The sequence below is a fragment of the Rhododendron vialii genome, chromosome 11a, assembly GCF_030253575.1.
Source record: "Rhododendron vialii isolate Sample 1 chromosome 11a, ASM3025357v1".
Taxonomy (NCBI): domain Eukaryota; kingdom Viridiplantae; phylum Streptophyta; class Magnoliopsida; order Ericales; family Ericaceae; genus Rhododendron; species Rhododendron vialii.
The window spans coordinates 29623324-29651313 of NC_080567.1; the positions used below are offsets into that span (position 1 = coordinate 29623324).

At 40.5% G+C, this 27990-nt stretch overlaps 4 protein-coding genes across 6 annotated transcripts; all 4 read left to right on the top strand.

Moving 5' to 3' along the window:
• The first annotated feature begins 251 nt into the window (after positions 1–251).
• On the top strand, positions 252–7811 carry LOC131306390 (prolycopene isomerase, chloroplastic). Its single transcript, XM_058332596.1, has 10 exons — positions 252–520; positions 1520–1743; positions 2381–2491; positions 2881–2934; positions 3422–3709; positions 4329–4520; positions 4733–4891; positions 4986–5222; positions 6245–6566; positions 7436–7811. The coding sequence occupies exons 1-9, from the start codon at positions 334–336 to the stop codon at positions 6557–6559; spliced, it is 1767 nt and encodes a 588-aa protein (XP_058188579.1). The 5' UTR covers positions 252–333; the 3' UTR covers positions 6560–6566; positions 7436–7811.
• On the top strand, positions 6552–14197 carry LOC131306391 (phosphoribosylamine--glycine ligase). Of its 3 annotated transcripts, none has more exons than XM_058332598.1 (5): positions 6552–6566; positions 10578–10865; positions 11586–11959; positions 12421–12951; positions 13624–14197. In XM_058332598.1, exons 2-5 carry the CDS (start codon positions 10616–10618, stop codon positions 14035–14037), a joined length of 1569 nt encoding a protein of 522 aa, XP_058188581.1. In that variant the 5' UTR covers positions 6552–6566; positions 10578–10615; the 3' UTR covers positions 14038–14197. The 3 variants fall into 3 exon arrangements, with proteins under 3 accessions (XP_058188581.1, XP_058188580.1, XP_058188583.1); XM_058332597.1 differs by lacking the exon at positions 6552–6566 and adding an exon at positions 9734–9881; XM_058332600.1 differs by lacking the exon at positions 6552–6566 and adding an exon at positions 9743–9881 and having other exon boundaries at positions 11589–11959.
• Positions 14198–15282: 1085 nt separating this feature from the next.
• Positions 15283–20211, top strand: LOC131306392 (stromal 70 kDa heat shock-related protein, chloroplastic). The gene is made up of 8 exons (XM_058332601.1): positions 15283–16026; positions 17234–17486; positions 17901–17980; positions 18080–18222; positions 18308–18406; positions 18621–18810; positions 18957–19355; positions 19648–20211. The coding sequence occupies exons 1-8, from the start codon at positions 15520–15522 to the stop codon at positions 20047–20049; spliced, it is 2073 nt and encodes a 690-aa protein (XP_058188584.1). The 5' UTR covers positions 15283–15519; the 3' UTR covers positions 20050–20211.
• A 1500-nt stretch (positions 20212–21711) lies between these two features.
• On the top strand, positions 21712–27680 carry LOC131306393 (stromal 70 kDa heat shock-related protein, chloroplastic-like). The gene is made up of 8 exons (XM_058332602.1): positions 21712–22328; positions 23353–23602; positions 25397–25476; positions 25571–25713; positions 25798–25896; positions 26113–26302; positions 26461–26859; positions 27247–27680. Exons 1-8 carry the CDS (start codon positions 21822–21824, stop codon positions 27646–27648), a joined length of 2070 nt encoding a protein of 689 aa, XP_058188585.1. The 5' UTR covers positions 21712–21821; the 3' UTR covers positions 27649–27680.
• The last annotated feature ends 310 nt before the right edge of the window (positions 27681–27990 follow it).

The following is a 27990-nucleotide window of genomic DNA, read 5'->3' on the forward strand; positions in this document are numbered from 1 at the left end:
TAAGAAAAAAGAACATATGACTCAATAAAACAAAGTAAACTCTTGATAAGTTTTCAATAAAAAAAAAATGTCGTTATTTTATATATAATAATGTTTTGTGTGCAAAATTAATCTATACTGTAATATTTTATCACCGTTTAGCTAGAGTAAAATCCTACCGCTTTCCTGAGTGCCAAGAATATGCAGCTAGTGTGAGACGTGGGTAGTTCTGAACTTCAAAAGAGGGTAGCTCCATCGTCTCCTACCAAATTAAAGTATATTTACAGCTTCTCCACTTTCAAACAAGTACTACTAGACTCTCTCTCTCTCTCTCTCTGCTTCGCAACTTCTTCAATGTCGTTGAACACGATCTCAACAAACTTTCTCCAACTCCAATGTCCCTCTCCAACTTTGATTCCAAAATCCCACAGCAGAAGACGTACATTTTTGGCGCGAAATGCCAACGGCAGTGAGCCGAAGCCCTCCTCCAACGGTTACCCTTCTCCTGCTACTACTAAAAGGACACCCACGCCATTCCCAGGTACCCTCTCTCAATTTCCCTCATTTTTCACTTGTAAGTCACATAATTCGCATGAGCGTGCGTGAGGGGAAGCGTGAAAGAGTCTTTTAAAAACATCCAGAACTGCTAAAATTGGCGAGACCGAGGAGTGGGAGGGCTAGCGGAGGACATTCTGAAGGATTTTATGTGACTAAGCTCAGAACCAGACACAGGGCATAAAGAAATGATAGTTAAGGGGTCTCCCTTTCCGGTCATTCTTGCGCTCTGAATTTTTTGTTTTGTTTTTCTTTAATTTAAGGAAATGGCTTCTGCGGTCCAGTTTTGGATGCAGTGTGCCGTTTATGTGACTATTCCACAGGTATCTTACCTGTAAGATACTTCCACAAATCCAGACCATTGATTGTCGAGATGGACGATGTGATTGATTCTCTGCAGTCAAGTGCTGAGAAGCCGGGTCCTTTTTATAAATCTTAGCCACATTTCCTTCTTTGGTACTGTGGAGTAACTGGAGTTGGTGAGCATATTAATTTGCATTGACATCACATATGAACTAAACAGTAGATATACTTAGTTTGGGAAAATCTGAAAGAATATTTAACAGCGGAGAAAAAACTGTTCCTAACCCTTTGAAGGGGACCATATTGCATACTCATGATGTCTATATGTATTCATTGCTTACTTATTTAGGTAGCTTATTGTCTTTTTGGCCTTCTTACGGTCCCTTGTAGTTCTCTTTGCACTCCTTGTTCAGTGGTGATAAGTTACGGTGCAGATAGATTAGATAAGTGGGGAATTTCATATAAACTACTGCAGAAATTAGTTAATTTGTTATTTGTAAATTCCATGGAGCAATAACTTAGCTGAGACAGCAAATTCTGCACACTTTAGTCAAAGCTTCGGGTTTCCTTGAAATTGGAAATCTTTCAGAGTCGGTTTTGCTTTACTATGTTCCTGAAATTTTCCTCGGCATTACTTGGGGCCTCTAAAGGAGCACTTTATTGTAACTGGAATCATCTGCAGGCAAGCCGGAGGCAGATGTTGTTGTAATTGGGAGTGGTATTGGGGGACTTTGTTGTGCAGGACTTCTATCAAGATACCAACAAGATGTTTTAGTGTTAGAAAGCCACGATACCCCTGGGGGTGCAGCTCACTCATTTCAAAAGAAGGGTTACAAGTTCGACTCTGGTCCATCTTTGTTCTCTGGATTCCAATCAAGAGGTCCTCAGGCTAATCCCCTTGCACAAGTAATTTGTTCTTTTAAGTGTTTTCTTACCTATTAAACATAATCTTACCTCTGTATATATGTTAGCATGGTTCTTGCTGCTGACAAAAGAAAGTAATTCACCACATAGCAACTATTGGCGCCTGGTTGTTCTATATATACTTGATGAAATGAAATCCCAATGTTGGCAAGAAGTGGCCTACTGCTTAGCTTTGTATGGAGTGCTATCAATTACAATGCCCGCACATATATTTCACATCTAACGAAACGAAGCCCGTCCCTATCACTTAGGATTGGCTGCATGATAGTAGGCCTGTAAACTTCGATTAGTATTTCTCTAGGCTAATTAATTAGTTGGTGACTTCTCAGAATGAAAAGGCAGTAATCCCTTTGAAAATTTTTTCTGATAAATTTACACATCATTTTTTAAGTGTAGGTGAAATTCGAGGACAACACCATTTTAAGATAGAACTCTCTGCATGATATAATTGCCAGTCATTAACCTTCTTGGTGAAAGGTGCCGCCATCACTTAAGAACTGGTCTTGACTCTTGAGGCCTTGTCAGTCTTTTAACATTCAGGAAATTTCAGATCAGTGTCTTAGACCGTTTTGTGAACTCCATGCGAAATCGTATGTAACTACATCTATTCTGTTTGCAGGTTCTTGATGCATTGGGTGAGTCAATTCCTTGTGCCAGTTATGACTCTTGGATGGTTTACATACCTGAAGGTGAATTCTTATCACGCATTGGGCCAACAGAATTTTTTAAGGTGGACTCTCAATATCGGCTTCGTGTTGAATGTATAAACAGTGGATCAGTTCTATTCCTTTATTTCAGGGGCATTCTTCTTAGTCTCGCTACCCTTCTTATGGATCACTTGAATTCAGTTAAAGTAATTGGTAGATTCGTTTAAGTAATGTTTCTTAAAAGACAAGTGCAATACTTCATGTCCTACCCATTATGGTTTTACGTTGTTGACTTGCTTCCTTGTGGTTTTGACCTAAAATACTACCGTCAAAACTAGAATACACATACTTACACTCTCACTGAAATATGCATTGCTGCATGTCCTTCATGACTCAGATGAACCTTTCAAAACAAAAAAGGGCTCATAGCCCTGTTTATGGTCTCTTACTTCTGGCAAATGTTTATCTTCAGGACCTTGAGAAGTACGCAAGTCTTAATGCTGTTCGAGAATGGAGAAAACTTCTTGTGAGTATCATACATACCTCCGAATATCCATATGTATTTGGTTCTCGTTGTCTTTCTTATCTTTCTTCTTTAAATGCGCAGGAGTAACGTTAGTAAAAGATTTCTTAGAAAGAAAGGAAAACTGTGCTATGATTTTCTTACTCTCAAAATTACAATGAGCCTAAACACTTGCTACATTTTTAATTCCCTCGTATCTGAGGTTGTCATGGGAAGCCCTAGTTCTCTCTGAAACAAAGACAGGACAGCTGGGATCCCTTTCTTTGTTTTGCGTATACAACTATTTACCAAAGTCTGGTAATGCGGATATGCAAAAGTTGCCTTCATGATTGTTTATTAGAAGCGGTATTCACAGTCATACTCTCCTTTTAGCCTCTTACGCTTCTTTTTATTTTTCACTAGCCTTTCACAAGGGGAGTTTGTGAAAATGGGAGTGCGAATGTCATTTCCCTTTGCTCCATCTCAAATACAAAAGTGCATTTCTCTACAGGATGCAATACTTCCAATGTCGACAGCGGCAATGGCTCTGCCTCCTCTATCGATTCGAGGTGATTGGGGTGTTCTTTCCACTGCTGCCACTAGATATGGCCCCTCTCTCCTGAAATCATTTGCCCAAATGGGACCCCAAGGCGCTCTTAGTGCCACGAAGCTTCTCAGACCCTTCTCCGAAATCATCGATTCATTGGAACTAAAAGATCCTTTTATTCGGAATTGGATAGATCTTCTGTCTTTCTTACTTGCAGGAGTGAAATCTGATGGTGTGCTCTCAGCAGAGATGGTAACTATTTCTTCATTTTGTTTGAACTTCATTTTGTCATCTGCTCCAGTTAGCTCTTGTTTTGTATCCGATTTCTATATTGCAAAAATATGTCATATGGTTTGAGCTAAAGAAACAAAAGAAGAACGGAAGAGAAAGATTTTAGTACTGTTATTGCAGTTATCAAACTAGAGAACAAATGGTAGTGGGTGTTGAATGTGCATGCCAAACATTTGGCTAACTGATGTACAAGCAGGAATTCACTTCAGTACATAACCAATTCAGTTGTGAGAGTCAGACACTTAAAACTTTCAGAAATGCAAATCCAGGTTTGGCTGCAATCAATTTTGCATGGGCTATATATTAAATAAGCTGAAATCGAGAGTAATCTTGTGTTTATTCTCTATCATTTCGCAGGTAAATTCATACCTTTTTTTGAAACGTAACTGAATTTTAATGTACACATTACACATCTTAGAGGGGTATAGTTGAACAGGTACACCTTCTGTGAACAAAATAAAATTTGTTTCTTTCTAGATTTATCTAATGTGTTGTAACTATCGTAGTATCTTCATGGAATATCACCCTGCTTGTGCTTCTTTTATTGGTAGGGTAGTAAGTTGTCCTTCGATATTTTCAGGTATACATGTTTGCAGAATGGTACAAGCCAGGTTGCAGTCTTGAGTATCCTCTTCATGGAAGTGGGGCAGTCGTTGATGCCCTTGTCCGTGGAATACAGAAATTTGGTGGACGGATCTCTCTTAGGAGTCATGTGGAAAATATTGTGGTTCAAAATGGCCGAGCTGTGGGAGTGAAGCTAAGAAGTGGTCAGGTGATTAACTGATAATTTACCAGACAAAATAGAAAGAAAAGAAAAAGGTAGTAGATTCTATGGTTGGGTTTGCGAAGCCTGTTTTGGTTTGATTTGCGCTTCGGTAAAGTATTGGGGCACGCTTGGGAAACCACATAAAGATATCTCCATCTTTTTCTCTTTGCTTTCTTTACTTGTTCTTGATTAATTGATATAACAAATGTTTACTGCAGTTTGTACGTGCTAAGAAGGCTGTTGTTAGTAATGCATCCATGTGGGACACGTTGAATCTATTGCCCCAAGAAGTCCTTCCAAAGTCATACGAGGACAGGATCAAAATGACCCCTCAGTGTGAATCATTTATGCATCTTCATGTGGGTTTTGATGCAGAGGTGAGTGATTGGAACAATCAGCCTTACTTCTGGTTATTTCAAAAAAGCTTCTTTTGTTCACTGATTAAGTGAGGTGCTTCTTTACCAAATATAGGGTATCCGTGAGGACTTGGGGATTCATCATATAGTAGTGAATGATTGGAAGAGAGGGGTTGACGCTGAACAAAATGTTGTTTTGATATCAGTACCTAGTGTCCTCAGTCCAGATCTTGCTCCCCCTGGCAAACATGTGTTACATGCCTACGCACCGGGAACTGAATCCTTTGAACGTTGGGAAGGACTTGATCGTAAAAGTGCTGAATACAAAGAACTTAAAGCTGAAAGATCTGAGGTATACATGCTTGCTGGAATTTTGCATGTTTTTTCCCCCCTTTTTATGTTGTCATTCATGACAAATGCAGTACTTGGAAACGAAAATCAATATTTTTGAAAGTTACAATGAAGCAAGTTCATCGAACTACCTATGTAAGATTTAAACAGTGAATTAGCTATTCTGCCAGGGAGGAGATTATACATGTAGGTTTCTTGAGTCCAGTGGAGATGTTTACTACAGTACTGAGTTTGAGAGAGTTTGACTTGTTTTCTGGGGAGAGTTTAAAATTTGCATGTTGACATGAGATTCATTCAATCAGTCCAAATCATTTTCGTATTAGCTTGTCATGTTCGATCCACAAGAATATGTTATGCTCAGTTTTGGCATCTTTCAACTTTATAATCGAGGAACTCAGAAAAGAAGGTATACAGGCTTACGTATTTCCTGGCTGGCTGAAGCAACCTGATTTACCCACGTAAATCAGGCTGTATACCATGATTTGAACATAGACTGTATACCATGATTTGAGTTTCAAGTGTCCAACAAAAACATCAAACATCAAACACTATGTCGTTAGTTCCTAGTTAAACATCATTGGAAATCACCTACGAACCGGGAGTCGGTAATAGTAATAAATTTATCTCTGGGGTAATTCTTTTCAATGATGTTCCTAACTTTATTCTGACTTTATTTTATCCTTCAAAATTCTCAAATTCTCATGCGCCATCAAATTGTTTCCAGATGATCCATCTTTTTTTTTTTTTTTTGAAGAAAGGCAGATTTATTAAGGGACCAAGTCCAAAAAAACTCAAGGAAAAAACCTTGAGAAGGAATACAACCAAACCATCTAGTTACATCAGAAAATAAAACAGCCTAGCCAAACAAGTGTAACGAGAAAATTACAAGAAAACTAAATCTGAAATTCTCCAATCACAGCAAACTCTCAGATTGTCAGGGGATTTGATCCATCTGTATTGCTTGAATCGTCATATTTACAACATATCAAAGCCATTCTTAATATTTCTTTAATGACTTACCAGTTTCTATGGAAGGCTGTGGAGCGTGCAATCGGCCCAGGCTTTGATCGTGAGAAGTGCGAAGTGAAATTGGTTGGAACTCCATTGACACATCGAAGGTACCTTAGGAGGAATAGGGGAACTTATGGACCAGCTATAAAAGCTGGACAAGGAACTTTTCCAGGACATTCAACTCCAATCCCACAGCTTTACTGCTGTGGTGATTCTACATTTCCAGGCATAGGGGTCCCAGCAGTTGCTGCCAGTGGTGCCATTGTTGCTAACACTCTGGTTTCTGTGTCTCAACACTCGCAGCTTCTGGATGCCGTTGGGATATGATAGACGGGTAAGTTGCATTTAATAAGGCTATGTTTGGTAACACTTTTGTTGCCGGTTTTCTGTTTTAACTATCAGAAATTTTGAAAATTGTCCTACAAAAGTTTGTTTGGTTACGGTAACTGTTTTCACTTTCAATAAATTTGAAAATAGTTTTCAAGAAGTTTAAAAATTTGCGGAAGTTGGAAAAAAGAAGTTTTCACTCTTTCCATAAACCACTCTTTTTTGGCTCCCCCTCACCTTTGGCCTCTGCTGACCACTCCTAGCCGGCCTATCTCTAGCGACACTTCGATGACCTCCCTGGCCTCAGGCCATTCCCATCCTCTTGCCAGCACCTCCGGCCACCCTCCAATGACCTCCCGTATCTCTGATCACGTCCTCCAGCCATCCCCTTCTTTTTCCACCACCACTGATCCTGTTGCTACTCCCTCGAAACGAGTTTTTGAATACTATAATATGCACCGAAACCATTTTTTGCTTTTTACAGAAAACCGAAAGCAGTAAACATAAATATGTGGTGTTACCAAACTGATCCTTAGTGTTTCTATGGAACGCCGCCATCGTTTTGTTGTATCCGTAGAAGCACGATGTACATATAGTATGTTCATGTAGGAATAACAGTATTCCTTTCTTTCTAGTAAATTGAAAAACGATAGTCTGCACATATTGTAAACCAAGGAAAGGAGCATTCTGTGTTGAGAAGGCAACATGATTCCATTAACCTCATTGCTGTAGTCAGCTGAATAAAACCTTGTAATGCAGTTCAACGAGATTTTTGTCAAATTGTTGAATTCGAAGAAACCCAGAAAGTTGTCTTTTACTCTCGTTTATCCTTGTGTAGCGATAAATTACTTACAATTTGGGCATGATTTTGACCAGATATTCTGGGAGTTATGGTTGCTGGTAATTTGTTATTTGCCAATGGTTGCTGTTCTTACTGAACCATGTTGCATTTTACAAGGAAGAATTGGGAATCTGATTCGCCTGAGGTTCTCTTGTGAGTGCATAGGCCCAATCCGATAGGGAGTATCCACGGAGTTCACACCACATCGCCTAGACCCAATATTCATTGAATTATTCATATCCATTTAAAAGTCTAAGCCTTGTAAGTGATGAATACTCTGATAGTATATTAAGGTTCAACTCTTTTTTCTATTTATCTGAAGTGAGGTTCAATCCTTCACACATGTTCACAACAAGAAGATCAAAATAGTTATTAGAGTCGCTTCATAAGACTGATTTTGATTTTTTCTTCCAAGTATGTATTGGGTGGCCAAAATCCTTTCTTTCATCGGATGGTGTGATCTTGAACAAGGTTGCAATGAACCAAATGCGAGCCAAGCACAAGTAGTTTCGTTCCTTCTGAAATTGCTGGTTTCTGAGTCTGATCTATGCAAGGGTGTTTCTTCACAGTCACTACACAGTTTGGTAGCATTTTAACACCACCCATTGATGCAATGTCAATGTGTGGGGACAAATGTGCTCTCTCTCTCTCTCTCTCTCTCTCTCTCTCTCTCTCTCTCTCTCTCTCTCTCTCATTTTAACACCACCCATTGATCAGGGCCGGCCGAATGGGGAGGCCCAAGAGGCCGCCGCCTTGGGCCTCCACATTTTGGGCCAAAAATGGGGCACACCATTCCTAGATAAGTATATATATTTTCTGTCTGTAATTATAATACAAATTCCTTTGATGGTTCAATGGTAAAGTGTTTGCTCTTTTACATAAGTTGCCTAGGTTCAAATCCTGGTAAGGTATTCTTTTATAGTGTCTTTTTGCCAAAAAAAATTTCCTCCTATCACACAAATTGGGGCTGCTGTGATTCAAACTTAAGTCTACTGAATATTATTGCAACCGTACAAGCCATTAAAGCCAAAATATTTACCATGTTAAATAGTATGAATGAAAATTGCATTTAGAAAAGTATTTTTGTTTATTATTTTTAAATTAAAAAATTTATGTAGGGCACTATTCCATCACTTGGCCTAGGGCATCCAAATACATTGGGCCGGCCCTGCATTGATGCAATGTCAATGTGTGGGGACAAATGTGCTCTCTCTCTCTCTCTCTCTCTCTCTCTCTCTCTCATATATATATATATATATATATATATATATAAGTTGGTAAAAACACCAAACCAATGTTTTGTATTTTCTTTATCTTCCTTCCACAACACTGGTGGTTAGAGTCAGGGGTTTCAAGTATTTAAATAATTCAGAATGCATAAAATAAGTAGTTAGTATTTTAATAAATACTCGGTATTTATGTAACTCTGAATATTGCATTGTCAGAGTGTGATTCTTTCATACTTCAGGTTTTTTTTTTCTTCTGTTTCCAAGTTTGGATTTGCTTTTAACTATTTATGAGATTTAATTTAGTGGCTAATGATACGTAAAAATAAGGAAAACGCAAGTGGAGAAATATTTTTTTTTTATATAGTATTTATGTTAAACTGATGAACAAAGCAAATTTGAAGATGGGTACGTAAGTAGTCAGTAATTGACTGTTGAATCACATGGTAAGAGCCTATTTCATTTACTTTTGGCATTGTGGCTTACAAGAATTTTAATTCGTTTTGATTTGCAAAGACAATGAGTAGAAATGTTCTTCACTAATTCTAAAATACACACTGCAATGCAAGTGTTATGTAAACAAGCTAAGTTTGAACATATTTTTAAAATTTGCTAAGTTATCAACCAAGCTTGATCAAACCTATTTGGGGGTAGGTTTGGGGCTCTGGGCTATGGATAGCCTCTGAACCTCCGTTGACTAACATATTAATCTCCCGTTGATGTATAAATTATGGCAAAAAAAACCCTACCTGCTTGGCTCGTCTGACTCGTTTATCACCCCTGCCTGTTTTCCGAGGGTGGAAGCTTGGGCCGTAGCCCAGGTCTACTCCAAAAAAAAAAAATTAAATGTAAAATTTCAGGGGAAAAGGAAGGTTCAGGACGTGTTTTGATAATCAATATCCACCAAGGGTATGCTGAGAACATTTATTAATACTGAAAATGTTCTTTGCGGATATTAATTATCAAAACACGTCCTTAGCCGTCATTTTCCCAAATTTCAGTCCAAATTATTTTAGCCCAATCCACCATCCCATTCAGCCCAACCCACCATCCAAAATTCACCGGCCCAACCCACCATCCAAATCGGCAATTTCAGTCGGAAGCAGCTGGGTAGAAGAAGCTCCTAAGCTTAGTCCTCTCTTCGACGAAATCGCCGGCGGGAGGGGTCTCAGTCCCTTATTCCTCTGCTGACTGGTCATCCGATCTCCGAAGCTCTTTTCTCCTCTCATCTTCTCGCCGCAAGAGTATCAAATACGTAAGTGTTATACCAACGACAACGTGAATGAATCTATCTTGATATTATAATATGTATATAATATACCGACGTGAAGGGTCTCAGTCTCTTTTCTCCTCTCAACGTGACTGAGTGTTAGTTTGATGGTTTAGCAATCTGTGTTAAATGCTTTTTTTTTTTTTGAATTTTTTGAATTGACAGTGTTAAATGCTTTAATGTTGTAAAACTTACTTACCCCAAAAAAAAAAAAAAATTGTTGTTGTGAAAGTTAGGTTTTTAATGGGTTTCAATTTGTGTGTGCTATTGCCAATTTGAATTTATTCTGTGAATTTGGTGTAATATTGAGGCATGCTTTTGTTTGTCACTGCAAGTTCTGCAACTCCCAATTAACAATATGGTAACTTGTTACACCAACTTACCAAGTTGTCAATAAAAGAAAAAAGTCCATTTTTTTTTTTGTAGGAAACTGTAAGGCACACCCCCATACACCACGGATCCAACTATATGGTACCCACGTGTATGTGTACGTGTATGTGAGAGAGAGGGGTGTGGTTGAATCCGTGGTCGGTGGGTGTGTACAGTACTACAGTGCACGTAGCATTGCTGTTGCTCAAAAAATAGACAATGATTTCCAGTAAGGTCCAATTACTATTCTGTAACTCTCTTATACTCTTTATCTTGAAACCAACTGATACTTCCCCAAACTACATATTACAGGCCTTTAGCTTGCGGGTTTTTTTCGGCAAGCAAGCAGAATGGCTTGCATTTCCGCTAACATTGGGACTTCAGTAAGAATTTTTGATAGTCACTGCCACAGTTCATTGAGCCGTTTTGTGGGCATTCATTGCCGGTGTATCTTCAGAAATTCGTTGTCAGTTTTCTATGGCGGTGCACTTCGTTCGAACTCTGTGTATCATCATGGCACTCGGGATGATCCCCTCTTCAATGGCTATCGATCCTTCTCTGCAGCCTTCAGCAGCATTTCTTCTGATAACGGCATGGCAGGTAAGGAGAAGAGACCCTTTCCTTTAACTTCTACCCCCTCTTGTTTGGTTGATCAAAAGCACGGTAAAGGCGAGAAAATCCAAGCAACATTCATAGATTGCTAATGGTAGAATCATTGTCCTTTGGTTTTGTTTTTCCTCTAGTTTTCTTTAACTTTAGAAACCAAATCGCAGTATTGTCATAGACCCATTTGTCTGTGGTATTGGTCATATTCTTTTGATGGAGTACCCTCAGTTTCGTAAGTTCCAAGTTGACATTAAAAGGAAGACGTGAAGGTAATTCAGTGTGTATATCATGATGGACTCTTGAATTTGTGGACTTCAAACTGATTCCCAAGAAAATGCATTTGCTCATGAAGTTTTGTGGGAACCTTTGTACAGGGAGAAAAAAATTCGTGTCGAAAATAAAGAGAGCTTTAAAATCCAAGTATTGGCTGAAAAACTTGAATAAATATGGACTTTTGAATACAGCTTGATTTAATAATGGATAAGATAAAATAAAATAAAAATAAGAAGTTGAGGATGAAGATAGGAAGTACTCAACAAGTAAAACTTGCTTAATCATACAACAATAAAAATATGTGTGATATTGCTTTAAAGTATGGGTAAGATCTGGACAACCATTCTAATGAAGGTGCTCATATTACTAATTATGAGGTGTTTTACCATATTTGTCTAATGCCTATCTAATTGTCCATCTCTTTTCAACTAATTTTTTCAGAAGAAAGGGTGGTGGTGTTGATTATTGGTGGAGGGGGAAGAGAACATGCTATTTGTCATGCCTTGAAGAGGTCTCCCTCTTGCGATGCGATCTTTTGTGCACCGGGAAATGCTGGGATTTCCAATGCAGGGGATGCTACGTGCATCTCAGATCTTGACATATTAGATAGCTTGGCTGTGATTTCCTTCTGTCAAAAATGGGGTGTGGGACTTGTCGTGGTTGGACCAGAAGCTCCACTTGTTGCAGGTCTTGCAAATGACTTAGTTAAGGCTGGAATTCCTACTTTTGGCCCTTCATCTGAGGCTGCTGCTTTGGAAGGTTCCAAGACTTTCATGAAGAATTTGTGTGACAAGTATGGAATTCCCACTGCTAAGGTTGTCCATTTTTTTGATAATGTTTGTTGCTACCTCCATTTACTTTTTTTTTTCCCTTGCAAGGATATATTCACAATTGATATCTTATCGGTTCTTATTATACGGTCAATACCACTTTTGCCACAAAAGTGACATCATTGGGTCGCTGAGTATGCAGGTGTCAGAATGAATTAGTTCACATGCAAGTCAACAATAAGATTGATCTGGTATCCTTATTGTGTTTGAAATTTTGCTATCTGACAAAGGGGAAAAGGACGTTTATAATTGGATTGTTACAAGTAATCTTGGTCTCTACTAAATTACATGTCACAGTTGTAGTGGTCAGTGATCACAACATATTGTTTAAAGGGTAATAATGTGTCTCAGTTTTGATCAACATACGATTTTGCCTCTAAGATTTATGTGAGTTATTTGTATTGGGAGAGTTGGAAAGTCTAACTTCATTGATTGATTTGGAGCAGTATCAAACTTTTACAAATCCATCTGCTGCAAAGAAGTATATAAAAGCCCAAGGTGCACCAATTGTCATCAAGGCAGATGGATTGGCTGCTGGAAAAGGAGTTATTGTTGCCATGACATTGGACGAGGCTTATGAAGCTGTCGACTCAATGCTTGTAAAAGGTGTTTTCGGATCTGCCGGTTGCCGTGTAGTTGTTGAGGAGTTTTTGGAGGGTGAGGAAGCTTCATTCTTTGCTCTGGTGGATGGAGAGAATGCCATACCTTTAGAATCTGCTCAGGACCATAAACGAGTCGGGGACGGTGACACGGGGCCCAATACTGGTGGAATGGGAGCATACTCTCCAGCACCTATCTTAACAAAAGAACTCCAATCTTTGGTAATGGAATCTATAATTCTTCCTACCGTAAAAGGCATGTCAGAAGAGGGGTGCAAATTTGTTGGGGTCCTGTATGCTGGACTCATGATTGAAAAGAAATCTGGATTGCCTAAGCTAATAGAGTACAATGTGCGGTTTGGAGATCCAGAGTGCCAGGTGAGTAAATTATCTAATTGGCATTATAATGATTTTGTGATTAAAATGCTGTTAACCTGTTGCCTAGTTCTTTGAAACTTGCCAAGGGTTGAATCTTCTTGTATATATAACTTCCAGTTCATTTCTAATGTTGATGATTGTGTGTGTCATCCCATTTCACCTTTGACTATTGTTTTGGTTAAGAAGCCCTTCTCGGTCCTACTTTGACTCTCTACAAAATGATCCACTGCCACCATAACAACTTTCTTTTCTGCAACAAAACTGTTGGTGCACCACCTCCATAACCATTAACCACCTTCTTCAGCTGTTGACTAAGCAAAGTATCTTTCTTTCTTTTTTGTTTTGTTTTGGTTTCTTAGGAAAAGATTGGTGTAGAAGGGTTGGCGAGGACGGTGTAGTATAACATGACTAAGTTCCACTAGATGATGCGTGAAATTGAATACAATGCTGTGCGCTTTTCACAAGGTTTTAAAAATGAATTTTTGAGGCTTCATGTAGGAGCCACTGTTTGGAGCATTTTGTGTCTACGGGAAAAGTATTCAACATAGAATTCATTATGATAGTCATGAAACATTGGCATTTTTTTGGGTACAACTGTTGGAATTATCCAATTGGACAGAACATAAGTTAATCCTTGTTTTAAACAAATGTTGCACGTTTAATGCTGTGCAGGTGTTAATGGTCCGTTTGGAATCTGATTTGGCACGAGTTCTTCTAGCAGCTTGTCGGGGTGAACTCAGTGGTGTATCTTTGAACTGGTCCTCAGGTTCTGCCATGGTGGTAGTCATGGCAAGCAATGGCTACCCTGGGAGCTACGAAAAGGGGACTGTGATTAGAAATCTTGAGGAAGCAGAACAAGTCCCATCTGTTAAGGTATTTCATGCTGGAACTGCCCTCGACTCAGATGGCAACTTCATTGCCACTGGAGGACGTGTGCTTGGTGTCACAGCCAAGGGAAAAGACCTTGAAGAGGCACGGGAGAGAGCTTACCAAGCGGTCGAGCAAATAAATTGGCAAGGTGGGTTCTACCGCGGAGATATTGGTTGGAGGGCACTTCCCCATAAACGATCTTCTGCGAAATCATGAAGTATTGTTTGTGTTGTTTTTTTTTTTTTTTTTTTTGGGTTTCGTCTATTTAGGGAATGAAATGAATCAAGGGCGATCCCATTTAAGAACCAAAGGTTTTGTATCGGGAGGAATAGATGAAATTTGGTTTGACGAAATGGAGAAAAATTGTGGCGCTGCATATCGTTTTAGGGCACTTCCCTGGAAAGGCAGAAAAAGTATCCCACAAAATCATGAAGGCGTTTTCATTTTCTACCGTTTAGGGAGAGAAGCGAATCTAGGCGTGTCCCATTTGGAAGCCGAAGGTTGTGTATCGGGAGGGATACATGAAATTTTGTTGTTGAGTCTGGTTGGAAATGGAGAAATGTCTTCACTGCGATGGCGCTTTCTGGTTTTCTCATGTTTGAATTTTGACGGAAATTGGTGCAACCCTTGTTTCCAGTGGGAGGCTCTTTGTAAGTCAAAGATGATTGTGTGTTTGTGCAACTGAAATAACTTAGCTTTCACCCTTTACTCCTTGCCATGCCTGAACTGCATTTGGACTACCATCCCGTACCCGAGCCTTATGCCTTTCAACTGTCCTTAACGGCCCATCTACATGCAACTCATCCGATCTTTGTGGGGAAAATGATGGCCAATGATGTGTTTTGATAATTAATACTTGTCAATGACATTTTCAGTATGTCATTGGCGGGTGTTAATTATCAAAACACGTCCTTGACCGTTATATTCCCATCTTGGTGTACATCTCCGATCCATTTTACTCGACCCAATCTCACACCCAGTTCAATCCACTCACAGTTTCTATCCAAATACCAAATTCGGATGCTATACCCCCTCTACTAGAAGTTTTTGGGTGCCAGGCATGTATCATACACATGGTACCCGTTGGCAATCTTACCGTCCGAACGTATTTTGACAATCTAAATTTTAGAAAGAGAAAAAGATGAGAAAGAGCGGCAAGGGTGAGGGAAAAAGAGAGAAACCACTCTCTCTCCTCTCTTTTTTTCTCTTTCAAATCCGAATTTCAAACCATCCAAAACACATTTAGACGGTTGAGATCTCCGTCGAGTATCACCACTTGGTACTCGCTCCGCACGCAAAAATTTCGCCCCCCAAACAAACAAACCGATTCATGACCCAAATGAAAACCGGATTCCAGGTCATCCAAAAAGGCTCAAACCCAAAAGATCTTTCTAGAATCGACCACGTGGCACCACCTAACCCTTTACTCTCTCTCTCTCTCTCTCTCTCTCTCCTAAAACCCTCCTCTCTCCACTTATCTCCTCCAACCTCTCGAAGATTCCCCCGCCATCTATAACACCAAACACCTTCCTCTCCCAACAAAATCTAACTTCTCACACAACTCTCTCTCTCTCTCCACAATTCTCTCTCTACACGTACGCACACTCACAAGTACGGAGAGAAATTACTGTTAGATACTCCCGCAGCTTTAATTTTCTAGGTCTACGATTCGATTTTGTACACAGAGGGAAGAAGGAAATGGCGGCATCCACTGCCCAAATTCACGCTACCTTCTTCTCTCCCACATCGAAACAATCCACCACCAAATCCCCCCGAACCGTATCCTTCGGACGGCGCCCGACGCAAGCTCGGTTAAGGAAAAACCGAGCCGGTGGACCGGTCCGGGTGGTGGCGGAGAAAGTCGTCGGAATCGACCTCGGCACGACGAACTCGGCCGTGGCGGCGATGGAGGGGGGGAAGCCGGTGATCGTGACGAACTCCGAGGGGCAGAGGACGACGCCGTCCGTGGTGGCGTACACGAAGGTGGGGGATTTATTGGTGGGGCAGATCGCGAAGAGGCAGGCGGTGGTGAACTCGGAGAACACGTTCTTCTCGGTGAAGAGGTTCATCGGGCGGAAGATGTCGGAGGTGGATGAGGAGGCGAAGCAGGTTTCGTACACGGTGGTGAGGGACGAGAACGGGAATGTGAAGCTGGAGTGCCCGGCCATGGGGCGGCAGTTTGCTGCTGAGGAGATTTCGGCTCAGGTATAATTGTTATGCGTTTTGCTTATTCATATTAGGAATTTAGGATTCATGTCATAGATTACGTGCTGTCAACTACCGAACATGCAACTCTTCTCCTTTAGCCGGCTTGGGATCGGCTGTAAAAAGGATTAGACTGTGAATAGGTAGTCCTGGACAAAGCTCAATAGAAAACGTGATTCACGTAGCTGACCCAATTGATTGGGACACAAGGCTCGCTTTGGTATGCGTTGGAGTTTGGACGTTCTTTTGTTGTGTGCATATGATATGTTTTCAGGAAAATATTAATACGGTGGCCAATTATGTTTTCCTTGGGTTTGATTGTTGTATATAGATACCAACAAGCGTGGTACCCGTGCTATGGACGAAAGCAACGATTTATTTTGTCTTGTTTAATCATATCTATCCCTTGTAGATTTATGATTTAACATTAAAATGTAAAAATTTTAGGAAGAGAGAAAGTTTGTACGCAAGAGGAAGTGTGTAAGTTTTCTTTTTCCTTACATTTTATGTTGATTTATTGGTATCCTAGAGTGTAGAAAAGAAGAAAAAAATTTAACTATATTGGGAATAAGGCTCGTAGGAGAGAGCTTTCTTCTATTTTTAGTAAATACATTTGCCTAGTTCAGGTAATTATGTTTTCCTTGGTTTGACATTCTATTGTTGTGTAGAGATATCGTGGATGGATTTGGTGCTATGTTAGAAGTTAGGCTAATTCCTGAAGAGAATTGGGTTTCAGAACACATGTTTCGAATCATTGGTACGCTTAGATTAGATAGAGTTTTGGCTGGATAAAATTTAGTAAAATTCCTAGAAATGTGTTTTGAAGGTACAACTTTGGATTTATTTTGTTTTGTAAGCCCTATTCTATCACATGTGGCCAATGATGCTCCTGGTCATTGGTACGTTTTGTGGCCCAGGGTTTGTAGGTGTCAATGCCCTTGGCGTATCCAATTGATTGGACATAAAGGCTTGGTTTATATTTCATCCTTTCTTGCAATAGTGTTCCACACTCGTCTAATGATTCTACTTTTATGGGTTTGGATGTGTTGCATGATATTTAGAAGTTGGGTTTAAAATTAGGCTGCTGAAAATTGTACATTTTCGCTTCTTGTTATGCTAATTCTGAATTTTAACGTACGCGCTTGATGTGAGATGCAGTTTACCTTCAATCTTCTTTTTCATAATCTCTTTTCCTTCTCTTGTTCAGGTTTTGAGGAAACTTGTGGATGATGCATCAAAATTTTTGAATGACAAAGTTACTAAAGCTGTGGTCACAGTACCTGCTTACTTCAATGATTCCCAAAGGACAGCAACAAAGGATGCTGGTCGTATTGCTGGCTTAGAAGTTTTACGAATTATCAATGAACCTACTGCTGCTTCACTGGCATATGGTTTTGAAAAGAAGAATAACGAAACCATTCTGGTATTTGACCTTGGAGGTGGTACTTTTGATGTTTCAGGTATTGTGACGGGGTTTCAATTCTAGTTTATCATGTTCATATTTCATGAATACTCTGGCGTATAGTAGTACTTTCTTTGGTTGTTTTGTGAATTGCAGAGGGAAAAGGTTACCTTTATTCTGCATGCCAATCTTTGCTGGGAGCTCATTGTTTTCAATCTGTGAATTAGCATTCTGCTTAAGCAAATCAGGATAGGATGAAATCATTAGCTTGTATGTTCCGGTACTAGGATTTTCATGCACTCTAAGAAGTATGAATTGGTGCATGTCTTTTATCATTTGCGATTGTTATGTTGGTGTACTCCTGCATAGATGTTTTAATTCCTCTTGTCAATTTCTCTGCCACTGTTTCTTCACATATTGCCAGAAACAAAGTGGCGACCGACACTAATTAATTGTTTTTCTTAAATTGCAGTTCTTGAGGTCGGTGATGGAGTGTTTGAGGTTCTCTCTACTTCTGGTGATACACATCTGGGTGGCGATGACTTTGACAAGGTTGGATATGTTTGTTTTGTGACACATGATTAAAATATTTTGCTTTATTCTTTTAGTGAGTTATTGCTGAAGTGATTATGTGACATGTTTTTCTTTCAGAGAATTGTGGATTGGCTTGCCACTAATTTCAAGAGAGATGAAGGCATAGATCTTTTGAAGGACAAGCAAGCTCTACAGCGCCTAACTGAGACAGCAGAGAAAGCAAAAATGGAATTGTCAACTTTGACACAGACAAATATTAGGTAATTGTGGTGTCTCTGAACATCGTTGTTTTGACTGATTTCCATCTTTCAAGTTTTATTGATGGTAATACAACTTTTTTTTCAGTCTCCCTTTCATTACAGCCACAGCAGATGGCCCCAAACACATAGAAACCACCATTACAAGGGGAAAGTTTGAAGAATTATGTTCAGATCTGCTTGACAGGTAAACTGGTACTCCAATTTTCTATTTACGTGCTTCTTTAGATTGTATAGAATAGCTTGATTTCTAACTGGTGCCCTACAGTTTGGGTACCATTTTACATTATACCATTTCTTCTTTGTTCTCTTCCTTTCGCTTCAATGTTAAGTCAAGCTACGCTTTTTGTTTGTTCTCTTACATTACCTTCTTTTCGTCGTCCTCTTCCTTTTCTCCTCAGGCTTAAACGACCTGTTGAAACTTCATTGAGGGATGCAAAGCTGTCTTTCACCGATCTAGATGAGGTGATCCTCGTTGGTGGATCAACACGTATTCCAGCTGTTCAAGAACTTGTAAGAAGATTGACTGGAAAGGAGCCCAATGTTACCGTGAATCCCGATGAAGTCGTCGCCCTTGGTGCTGCAGTTCAGGTCAATCCTTCTCTAAATTTCTTCTACTTCCTCCATAACATCTTTGTAAAATGTGGTGATATTATTTTATGGTTTGAAGTTTCAACTCTCATTTCTGCTTTTGGTTCATGGTCTAAGTTATCGTGCATTTGTTCAATATGTTACAGGCTGGTGTTTTGGCTGGAGATGTTAGTGACATTGTGCTGCTCGACGTGACTCCATTATCTCTAGGTCTGGAAACCTTAGGTGGTGTCATGACAAAAATTATTACGAGGAACACAACGTTACCCACCTCAAAGTCGGAAGTGTTCTCAACGGCTGCTGATGGGCAGACAAGTGTGGAGATTAATGTTCTCCAAGGGGAGAGAGAATTTGTTAGGGACAACAAATCTCTTGGTAGCTTCCGTCTAGATGGAATCCCACCTGCCCCTCGCGGAGTTCCTCAAATTGAAGTCAAGTTTGACATTGACGCAAATGGCATTCTCTCTGTCACTGCAATTGATAAAGGCACTGGAAAGAAGCAAGATATTACCATCACTGGTGCTAGTACATTACCTGGTGATGAGGTATGGTTTCTAATATTATGTAAATTTGTCCAACTGTTACTGTTACTGATATAGTTGCTCGTTTGAGTGGCGTTTCTGGCCACTGCAGAAAGTGTGCTGGTTTGAGGCTTGTGTTGAGTGAGGTTTTTCTGAAGTAGTGATACTATGTTATATGGTCTTTTCTTAATGTATGACTATCCATGTCGGACACTTGGACATCTGGTTAAGGGTACGAGATTAACCATCGAAAACACTTTTATGGTTGTTCTACAGTAGAATAGTACTGAGTGTATGTCTGAACGGAATTATGCAGGTAGAAAGGATGGTTAAAGAAGCAGAGAGGTATGCCAAGGAAGACAAGGAGAAGAGAGATGCAATCGACACAAAGAACCAGGCGGATTCAGTTGTTTACCAGACGGAGAAGCAAATAAAGGAATTGGGAGACAAAGTTCCAGGTCCCGTGAAGGAGAAGGTCGAGGCAAAACTCGGAGAGCTCAAGGAAGCAATCTCAGGGGGCTCCACTCAGGCCATGAAGGACGCCATGGCTGCCCTAAATCAGGAAGTCATGCAACTCGGCCAGTCCCTGTATAACCAGCCGGGTGCAGCACCCGGTGGTGCGGGGCCCACTCCCGGCGGCAGCACTGGCCCTTCGGAATCAACCGGAAAAGGGCCCGAGGGGGATGTCATTGATGCAGATTTCAGTGACAGCAAGTGAGAAAATGTGAAAAGTTAGTATGAAGGGTTAGCAATTTTTTTCCCCACTTCCAGTTTTGTTTCCAACTAGATGATTATTTAATGACGGTTTTTTGGGATTTTTTCAGGACTCTTATTGTACTAGATTATTGGGAAAATTTTAAATTTTTAGTTGAGGATTAAATGTGTCTTTGGTTTCTGTAATTTTGTAAGTTGAAATTTTCATTTTATCTGTCTTTGGTTGATACCCATGAGAGCCACCCTTTGCGTGCTCTTTGATTGTTTTCTTAATGAACGGAGAATTAGAGCCAACAATGAATTTCTGCTTAAGGTGCGTTTGATTATTATGAAGAAAATTATGGAGTATTATAAAGAGAAAATGAGAGAAAGTAAAGTAAGAGAAAAGAAAGTGAATTTTTTTAAATTTTTTTTATGCGTTTGATAAAAATATAAAAATTTAAAGAATTTTGCTAGTAGAAAGTGCTATTTATATACTAAGCTAATTTTTCTTTAACATGCATTGTGGATCCTGAGAGGAAGGGGATTGTGGACAAATATGCGTAGTGCATCCCATGCTCCATAGACATTGAATAATATTTCCCAAATAATGCATGTATGTTTATTTTTTTTAGATCGGCAAGAATGCATGTATGTTTCGCGGGAGAATCTTCAAACCACCTCCGTCTTCGGAGTTCTTCCTCCTAAACCCTACTCTCTATATTTCGTGAACGACATAAACGGATAAACCCTACCTTCTTTACTCTACGAATATATATATACAAGTGGGTGCCCGGCTCGATCGTCCCAATACAATATAGTGTTAGTTACCGTTTTGAGATGTTTTCTATTTGATAATAATGCAATATTTATATAGAAATACGTTACCTAAAAAGTGAGGAGAAAGGAGAAAGATTTCTTAGGATTTTATATATGGAAAGGAAATGATCTAATTGTGATTTTTCTGTTCGCATGCGCATACACATATATTTGATCTGACCGTGATTTCTCCTCTGCGTCGATCTTCTTCTTCGATCGATATTCTTCTAGTTTGATTTTGTTGACGTGAAATGAAAGGAAAAGGAGACCCAACAATTTTTCAACCCGTTGACCCGTCCTTATTTAACCCGTGAGATTCACTTTGTTTTCGTGGCCGTTGGATATCTTATAAAAGAAGTCTACATTTGACAAAAACAAAAATAATACTCACACAACCGTTGGTTTTGGTTTTGGTTGGTAACAAAACAAAGATGCTGTACATTTTAGTTTTGGTTTTAGCCGGTATCACGTGGTGTCCTTCCGGTGCATCCGGGTCGTCCATTTGTTTTAGACGGCTCGGATTTGGAGAAAAAAGAAGAAGAGAGAGTGTTGGGATGAAAGGAAAGAGTGTGTTTCAATCTGGACCGTCCAATACACTTTGAAACGGCCTGAATGTGTTGCTCGAGTATCACATTTCGGCTAGGTGACATGGTACTCACGAGACACCCAAAAATTTATCATTAGGACTCTGGCCTCGTTTCAAAACACCTTTATTTACATAAGTATATAATTTTTTAATTCAAAATTATCTTCTTAAAAAATAAATAACTTACGTAAGTATATAATTTTTTAATTCGAAATTACCATCTTAAAAAATAAATACTTATTTTTCCTTTAGGAACAGGACCCCCTCTCTCTATATATACAGACACATGCATATAGATGCTTTCCTTCTTTCCTTCCAAGCTCTGAGTAAAAATTGATTCTTTTTACAAGGTCTTCAATTCGAGTTTGGTTTATATATTGGGAGAGAGGGAAATGGCGGCGTCTACTGCTCATATTCACGCGACTTTCTTCTCTCCGACTTCAAAACAATCAACCACAAAGCCTCCTCGAACCGTATTCTTCGGCCGGCGGCCGGCGGCAGCGAAGTTAAAGAAGAGCCGAGCCGGTGGACCGGTTCAGGCGGTGGCGGAGAGGGTCGTCGGAATCGACATGGGCACGACGAACTCGGCCGCGGCGGCGATAGAGGACGGAAGACCGGTGATCGTGCCGAACTCCGAGGGGCACAGAACGACGCCGTCGGGGGTGGCAATCTCGAAGACTAAGGACTTGTTTGTGGGGCAGATTGCGAAGAGGCAGGCGGTGGTGAACCCGGAGAACACGTTTTTCTCGGTGAAGAGGTTCATCGGCCGGAAGATGTCGGAGGTGGACGAGGAGGCGAAGCAGGTCTCGTACACAGTGGTGAGGGATGAGAACGGGAATGCGAAGCTGGAGTGTCCGGCCATGGGGAGACAGTTTGCTCCTGAGGAGATTTCGTCTATGGTGAGGGAGTGGCGGACGTAAAATTTATGTCTTTTTTTAATATATTCATAGTAAGATGTATATTTTATACGTATATATTACTACGTGGGTGGTCCGAATGTTGTGCTTATATGCTTAGCCACCTGTTTTGTTTTATATATTCGCAACTTAAAAAATAATGATAACCTGAAACGTTAGGAACTTTGATTTTTACTCAATAGACTTGCAGGGCCGAATCCCGTAGGATTTTTCTTAATTAATTGAAATTTAGTATAATATGAATCTCGGCCAGTTTATACATTTTTTTTTAATAAAATCCGGTGCTCAAATGCTGGTTGGATCGGGGGGAAGCGCGACAAATGTATGTTCCCTCCGTCCCACAAAGAGAGTATTTTTATTTGAAAAAGACTACGTACATTTTTGGGATTCATAAATAAAGTTATCTAGAAAATTTGAAAATCTATGCATGGAAGTATTTGAGTTTCTGCTTTGAAAAATTATAATCAGTACCGTTACATACTGTACAGTAAAAAAAAACTGGTACATTGATGGTATTCAGAGCACATGGAGACATGGAGTGGGTCGATGAGGACTTGTGTTACAGGGAAGGTTAATACTTCATGTATTATTTGGGTTGGCGGGTGAATAGTACACTTACCTTCCACGAAGGTTGTGAATGTAGCAATATCCGTTGCGTTTTGGTTTGTTTTGTTGGATCTGCGCTTCAAAGTGCTTTCCATCAGTGGACCAGGATATATAGGTGTGGACTCTTGTACATTTCGATTTTACGTATTTCATATACTCTATCCTTTCTTGTCAAAGTGTTCTATATGCTTCGAAGTACCAAAGAATGCCCATTATAATGCCACTTTTATGGGTTTGGATGCGTTGTTCGCCTTTTGGCAGTAGTTGTTAAATTTAGGCTGCTTGCACACATTTGTTCCTCGTTATTCTAATTCTAAATTTTGAGGTAGGAGCTTGATGTGTGACTGCAGTTTACCGGCTCTCTTCTTTTCCCTAATCTCTTTTTCCTTCTCTTGTTCAGGTTTTGAGAAAGCTTGTGGATGATGCATCCAAATTTTTGAATGACAAAGTTACCAAAGCTGTGGTCACAGTACCTGCTTACTTCAATGATTCCCAGAGGACAGCGACAAAGGTTGCTGGTCAAATTGCTGGCTTAGAGGTTTTACGAATTATCAATGAACCGACTGCTGCCTCACTGGCGTATGGTTTTGAAAAGAACAATGAAACCTTTCTGGTATTTGACCTTGGAGGTGGTACTTTTGATGTTTCAGGTATTTTGACAGTCCCAATTCTTAGTTTTCCCTGCTTGTATTCCAATTACTGTTGAGTATAGTCGTACTTTCTTTGGCTGTTTTAGACTTCTAGGAGTGATTATTCACTGCTCCTAAAGCACCACGTGTGACCGTGGGATCTTTTTCGGCACACATGGTTTGGAGGTTACAAATTCGGTGGTGAACATGTGGTACTGGGAAAGGGTCTTAGAGCACCACGTGCCAAGTGGCGGAGCCAGATTTTTAAATCGGAGGTGGCACTTGAAATATTAATATACAAAATAAGTACATGTGTTGTAAGTTGATTGTCATTAATGCCATAAAAATCTACATTAATCATTCATCAAACAATTTACTATCCTACAAAATACACGTGTTCCATGTTAGTGAATTGGAAAGGGGAAACAGTAGAATTGATTACCTTTTATGCATGTGAATCTTTGCTAGGAGCTCATTCTCTTGAATCTGCATGTACAGTAGCATCCTGCTTATACAAACCAGGATAGGAATATTCGAGAGAAAACAAAGCCGTTAATTTGAAAAGTCATTTTGAATTATTCACTTAAATTTTGATAAACGGCTTTTCTTTTCTTTTTTTTTTTGGATCAGCAGCAAATTTCATTTCATACCAAGAAGCCTAACGACACTTACATGAAATAAACAAAACAGTCGGTAAGAGCTAAATCTACTGAAAGCTAGGAAACGAGCAAACCACAAAGGGCATACAAGCTCAAAGACGCATTACTGCAAAAGCAGACCGACACGATGCGGCGTAGGGTCCGTCCTAGCAACGGTAGATGAGCAACCTAGAGCTCAAACCATTAGAACGGTCCTTTAATGGCTAATGTTGGCTTTCACTGCGAAAGGGACAAATCCCTTGCAGCCGCAAAGGGAAGCTCCAGAGTGAGTTTCTGTTGGCACTTCGAAACTCCGGGGCGCGGTAGAAGACCGGACAACCCACAACAAGCCAGACCTCCTTGCAATCACACAAACCGGGATCTAGAATCCAGACCGGACAGAAACCAACCACCAAAACTCATTCAACGGTTGCAGTACCGGAGGCAACCGAAACCAGACGGTATTCACCGACATCAGCCGACTACATCACAACACCACTACCGAAAGTGAGATCCAGCAGCCACCACACACAGAAAAATTATTACCCACCACCAGCACCCACCGGATCTGGGGAAACCAAACCGGGACAAAAATCCGGACGGAGGAGGACCTCGCCGGAAAAGAAAAGGCACAAAAAAGGGCCCAAAACAGACTAAGTCTCCTAAACCTCCACAAACCCTAATTATTACCTGCCAACTGAAGACCAGCAGAGCCCGGCTGCCTCCGAAACCCCATGAACCAGATCCAAGCTCGCTTCGGAAAATACCACGGCACACAAGCTACCAGAACTAAGCTGCGTCGCCGGGGTCACCTGGGCCGAAGACAACGAAGTTGGAAAAGGGGAGGGAAAGCAGGACTGAGATCTACGGCGCCGGAAGGAGGATGAGGGGGGAGGAGGAGGGGGGCGGGGCTGGAGGCGGAAGAGGCGGCAGCCCCACCCCCCAAAACGGAACCCTTGCTCTGGAAACCGCTTTTTGCTTTCAGTAATTCATGGTATTAGCTTGTTTATTATGGGTACAAGGGTCTTTGTGCACTTTAATAGGAGGTGGGAATTGGAGTTGGCTAATTTGCTAATGTCAGTAATGATAGTTGTGTTGGCAGATTCCTGAATTGGTTTTTGAATTCCTTTTGCCTATTTCTGTGCTACATTCACGTTATTCTTCTCCTAAATAACAGTTCTCGAGGTCGGTGATGGAGTGTTTGAGGTGCTCTCCACTTCTGGTGATACACATCTGGGTGGTGATGACTTCGACAAGGTTGGCAATCTTTGTTTTGCGACGTAAAACATATTGCTTAATTTGTTTTGGTGAGTTATTGCTGAAGTTAGTTAACAACTTGTTTTTCTTTCAGAGAATTGTTGATTGGCTTGCCAGTAATTTCAAGAGAGATGAAGGCATAGATCTTTTGAAGGACAAACAAGCTCTACAGCGTCTAACTGAGACTGCAGAGAAAGCAAAAATGGAGTTGTCAACTTTGACACAGACGAACATTAGGTATTTGTGGTGTCTCTGACCTTCATCTTTTTGACAGGTTTCCGTCGTACAATTGTTATTGATGCTAATATTTACCTTGTTCAGTCTACCTTTCATTGCAGCCACAGCAGACGGCCCCAAACACATGGAAACCACCATTACAAGGGCAAAGTTTGAAGAACTATGCTCTGATCTGCTTGACAGGTAACTGTTACTCCATTTTTCTTTTTACACGTCTCTTTATATTGCATGGAATAGCTTGATTGCTTCTTGGGGCCCTCCTGGTTGGGTACCCTTTGACATTAGGAAAAGGAATGTGTTTCTTTTCTTTTCCTTCGCTTTCTCGCTATCCTTTTTTCTTTTCTTTCTTTCGCATCAATATGAAAGCAGTAAGATCTTATGTTTTGTTCTTGGCCTTAGGCTTAAACGACCGGTTGAAACTTCATTGAGGGATGCGAAGCTTTCTTTCAGTGATCTAGATGAGGTGATCCTCGTTGGTGGATCAACACGTATTCCAGCTGTTCAAGAACTTGTGAGAAGATTGACTGGAAAGGAGCCCAATGTTTCTGTGAATCCCGACGAAGTTGTCGCCCTTGGTGCAGCAGTTCAGGTCAATCCTTCTCTAAATTTTCTTCCACTTACTCCAGCATCATCTTTAAGTTTGAGTGTAAAATGTGGTGATATTATTTTATGGTTCGAAGTTTAAACTCTCATTTCTGCTTTTGGTTCGTGGTCTAAGTTATTGTGCATTTGTTCAATATGTTACAGGCTGGTGTTTTGGCTGGAGATGTCAGCGACATTGTGCTGCTTGACGTGACTCCACTATCTCTGGGTCTGGAAACACTTGGTGGTGCCATGACAAAAATTATCACGAGGAACACAACTTTACCCACCTCAAAGTCGGAATTGTTCTCAACGGCTGCTGATGGGCAAACAAGTGTGGAGCTTAATGTTCTCCAAGGGGAGAGAGAATTTGTTAGGGACAACAAATCTCTCGGTAGCTTCCGTCTAGATGGAATCCCGCCTGCCCCTCGCGGAGTTCCTCAAATTGAAATCAAGTTTGACATTGACGCAAATGGCATTCTCTCTGTCACTGCCATTGATAAAGGCACTGGAAAGAAGCAAGATATTACCATCACTGGTGCTAGCACATTGCCAAGTGACGAGGTATGGTTTCTCAAATAGTGTATACTGTCGAATCCTTACCGTTATTGATAGTTGCTAGTCTGAGTGGCTTTTTCGGCCATTGCAGAAAGAGGGGCTTGTGCTGAGAGAGATTTTTTCTTAACTAGTGATACTATACTAGATGGTCTATTCTTAATGCATGTCGGACACGGATAAGGGTACGGGATTCATATCTGACATGTTTAGTTGGCTAATTACCCAGGAAGTTTGTGCTTTAGGCTCAATGTTGATCATTCGAGTACAGACCGTAAGCCATTGAAAACACGTTAAACTTATGCAGCCTTCATACATGTTATATACCCTAGTCACTTTTAATGGCTGTTCTAGAGTAGAATAGTACTGAGGGTATGTTTGAGAGGAATTATGCAGGTAGAAAGGATGGTTAAAGAAGCAGAGAGGTTTGCCAAGGAAGACAAGGAGAAGAGAGACACAATCGACACAAAGAACCGGGCGGATTCAGTTGTTTACCAGACAGAGAAGCAGATAAAGGAATTGGGAGACAAAGTTCCGGGTCCCGTGAAGGAGAAGGTGGAGGCGAAACTGGGAGAGCTCAAGGTAGCAATATCAGGGGGCTCCACTCAGGCCGTGAAGGACGCCATGGCTGCCCTGAATCAGGAAGTCATGCAACTCGGCCAGTCCCTATATAACCAGCCGGGCGCCACACCCGGTGGTGCGGGGCCCACTCCCGGCGGCAGCACTGGCCCTTCGGACTCAACCAGAAAAGGTCCCGACGGGGATGTCATCGACGCAGATTTTAGTGACAGCAAGTGAGAAAATGCAGAAAATTAGGAGGGTTTAGCAAATTTTTTTCCCTGCTCTAGTTTTTTTAAATTTTTTTTGTCAACTTGATATTTAGAGAGTGTTTTGGGATTTTTTTTAGTCGTTTTTTGGACCGAGTATTGGGCAATTTTAATGGAGGATTAAACTGTCTTTGGTTTCTATAATTTGGTAAGTTAAATCCACCATTTGCATGCTCTTTGATGGATTTCCTTAATGGACGGAGAAGAAGAGCCAACAATGGATTTCTGCTTAGGGTCCATTTGGTTAAAAAGAAAACAAATTATACTCGAAAGTGAAAATGCGAGAAAGTAAAAGAAAAGAGAAGAAGTGGAC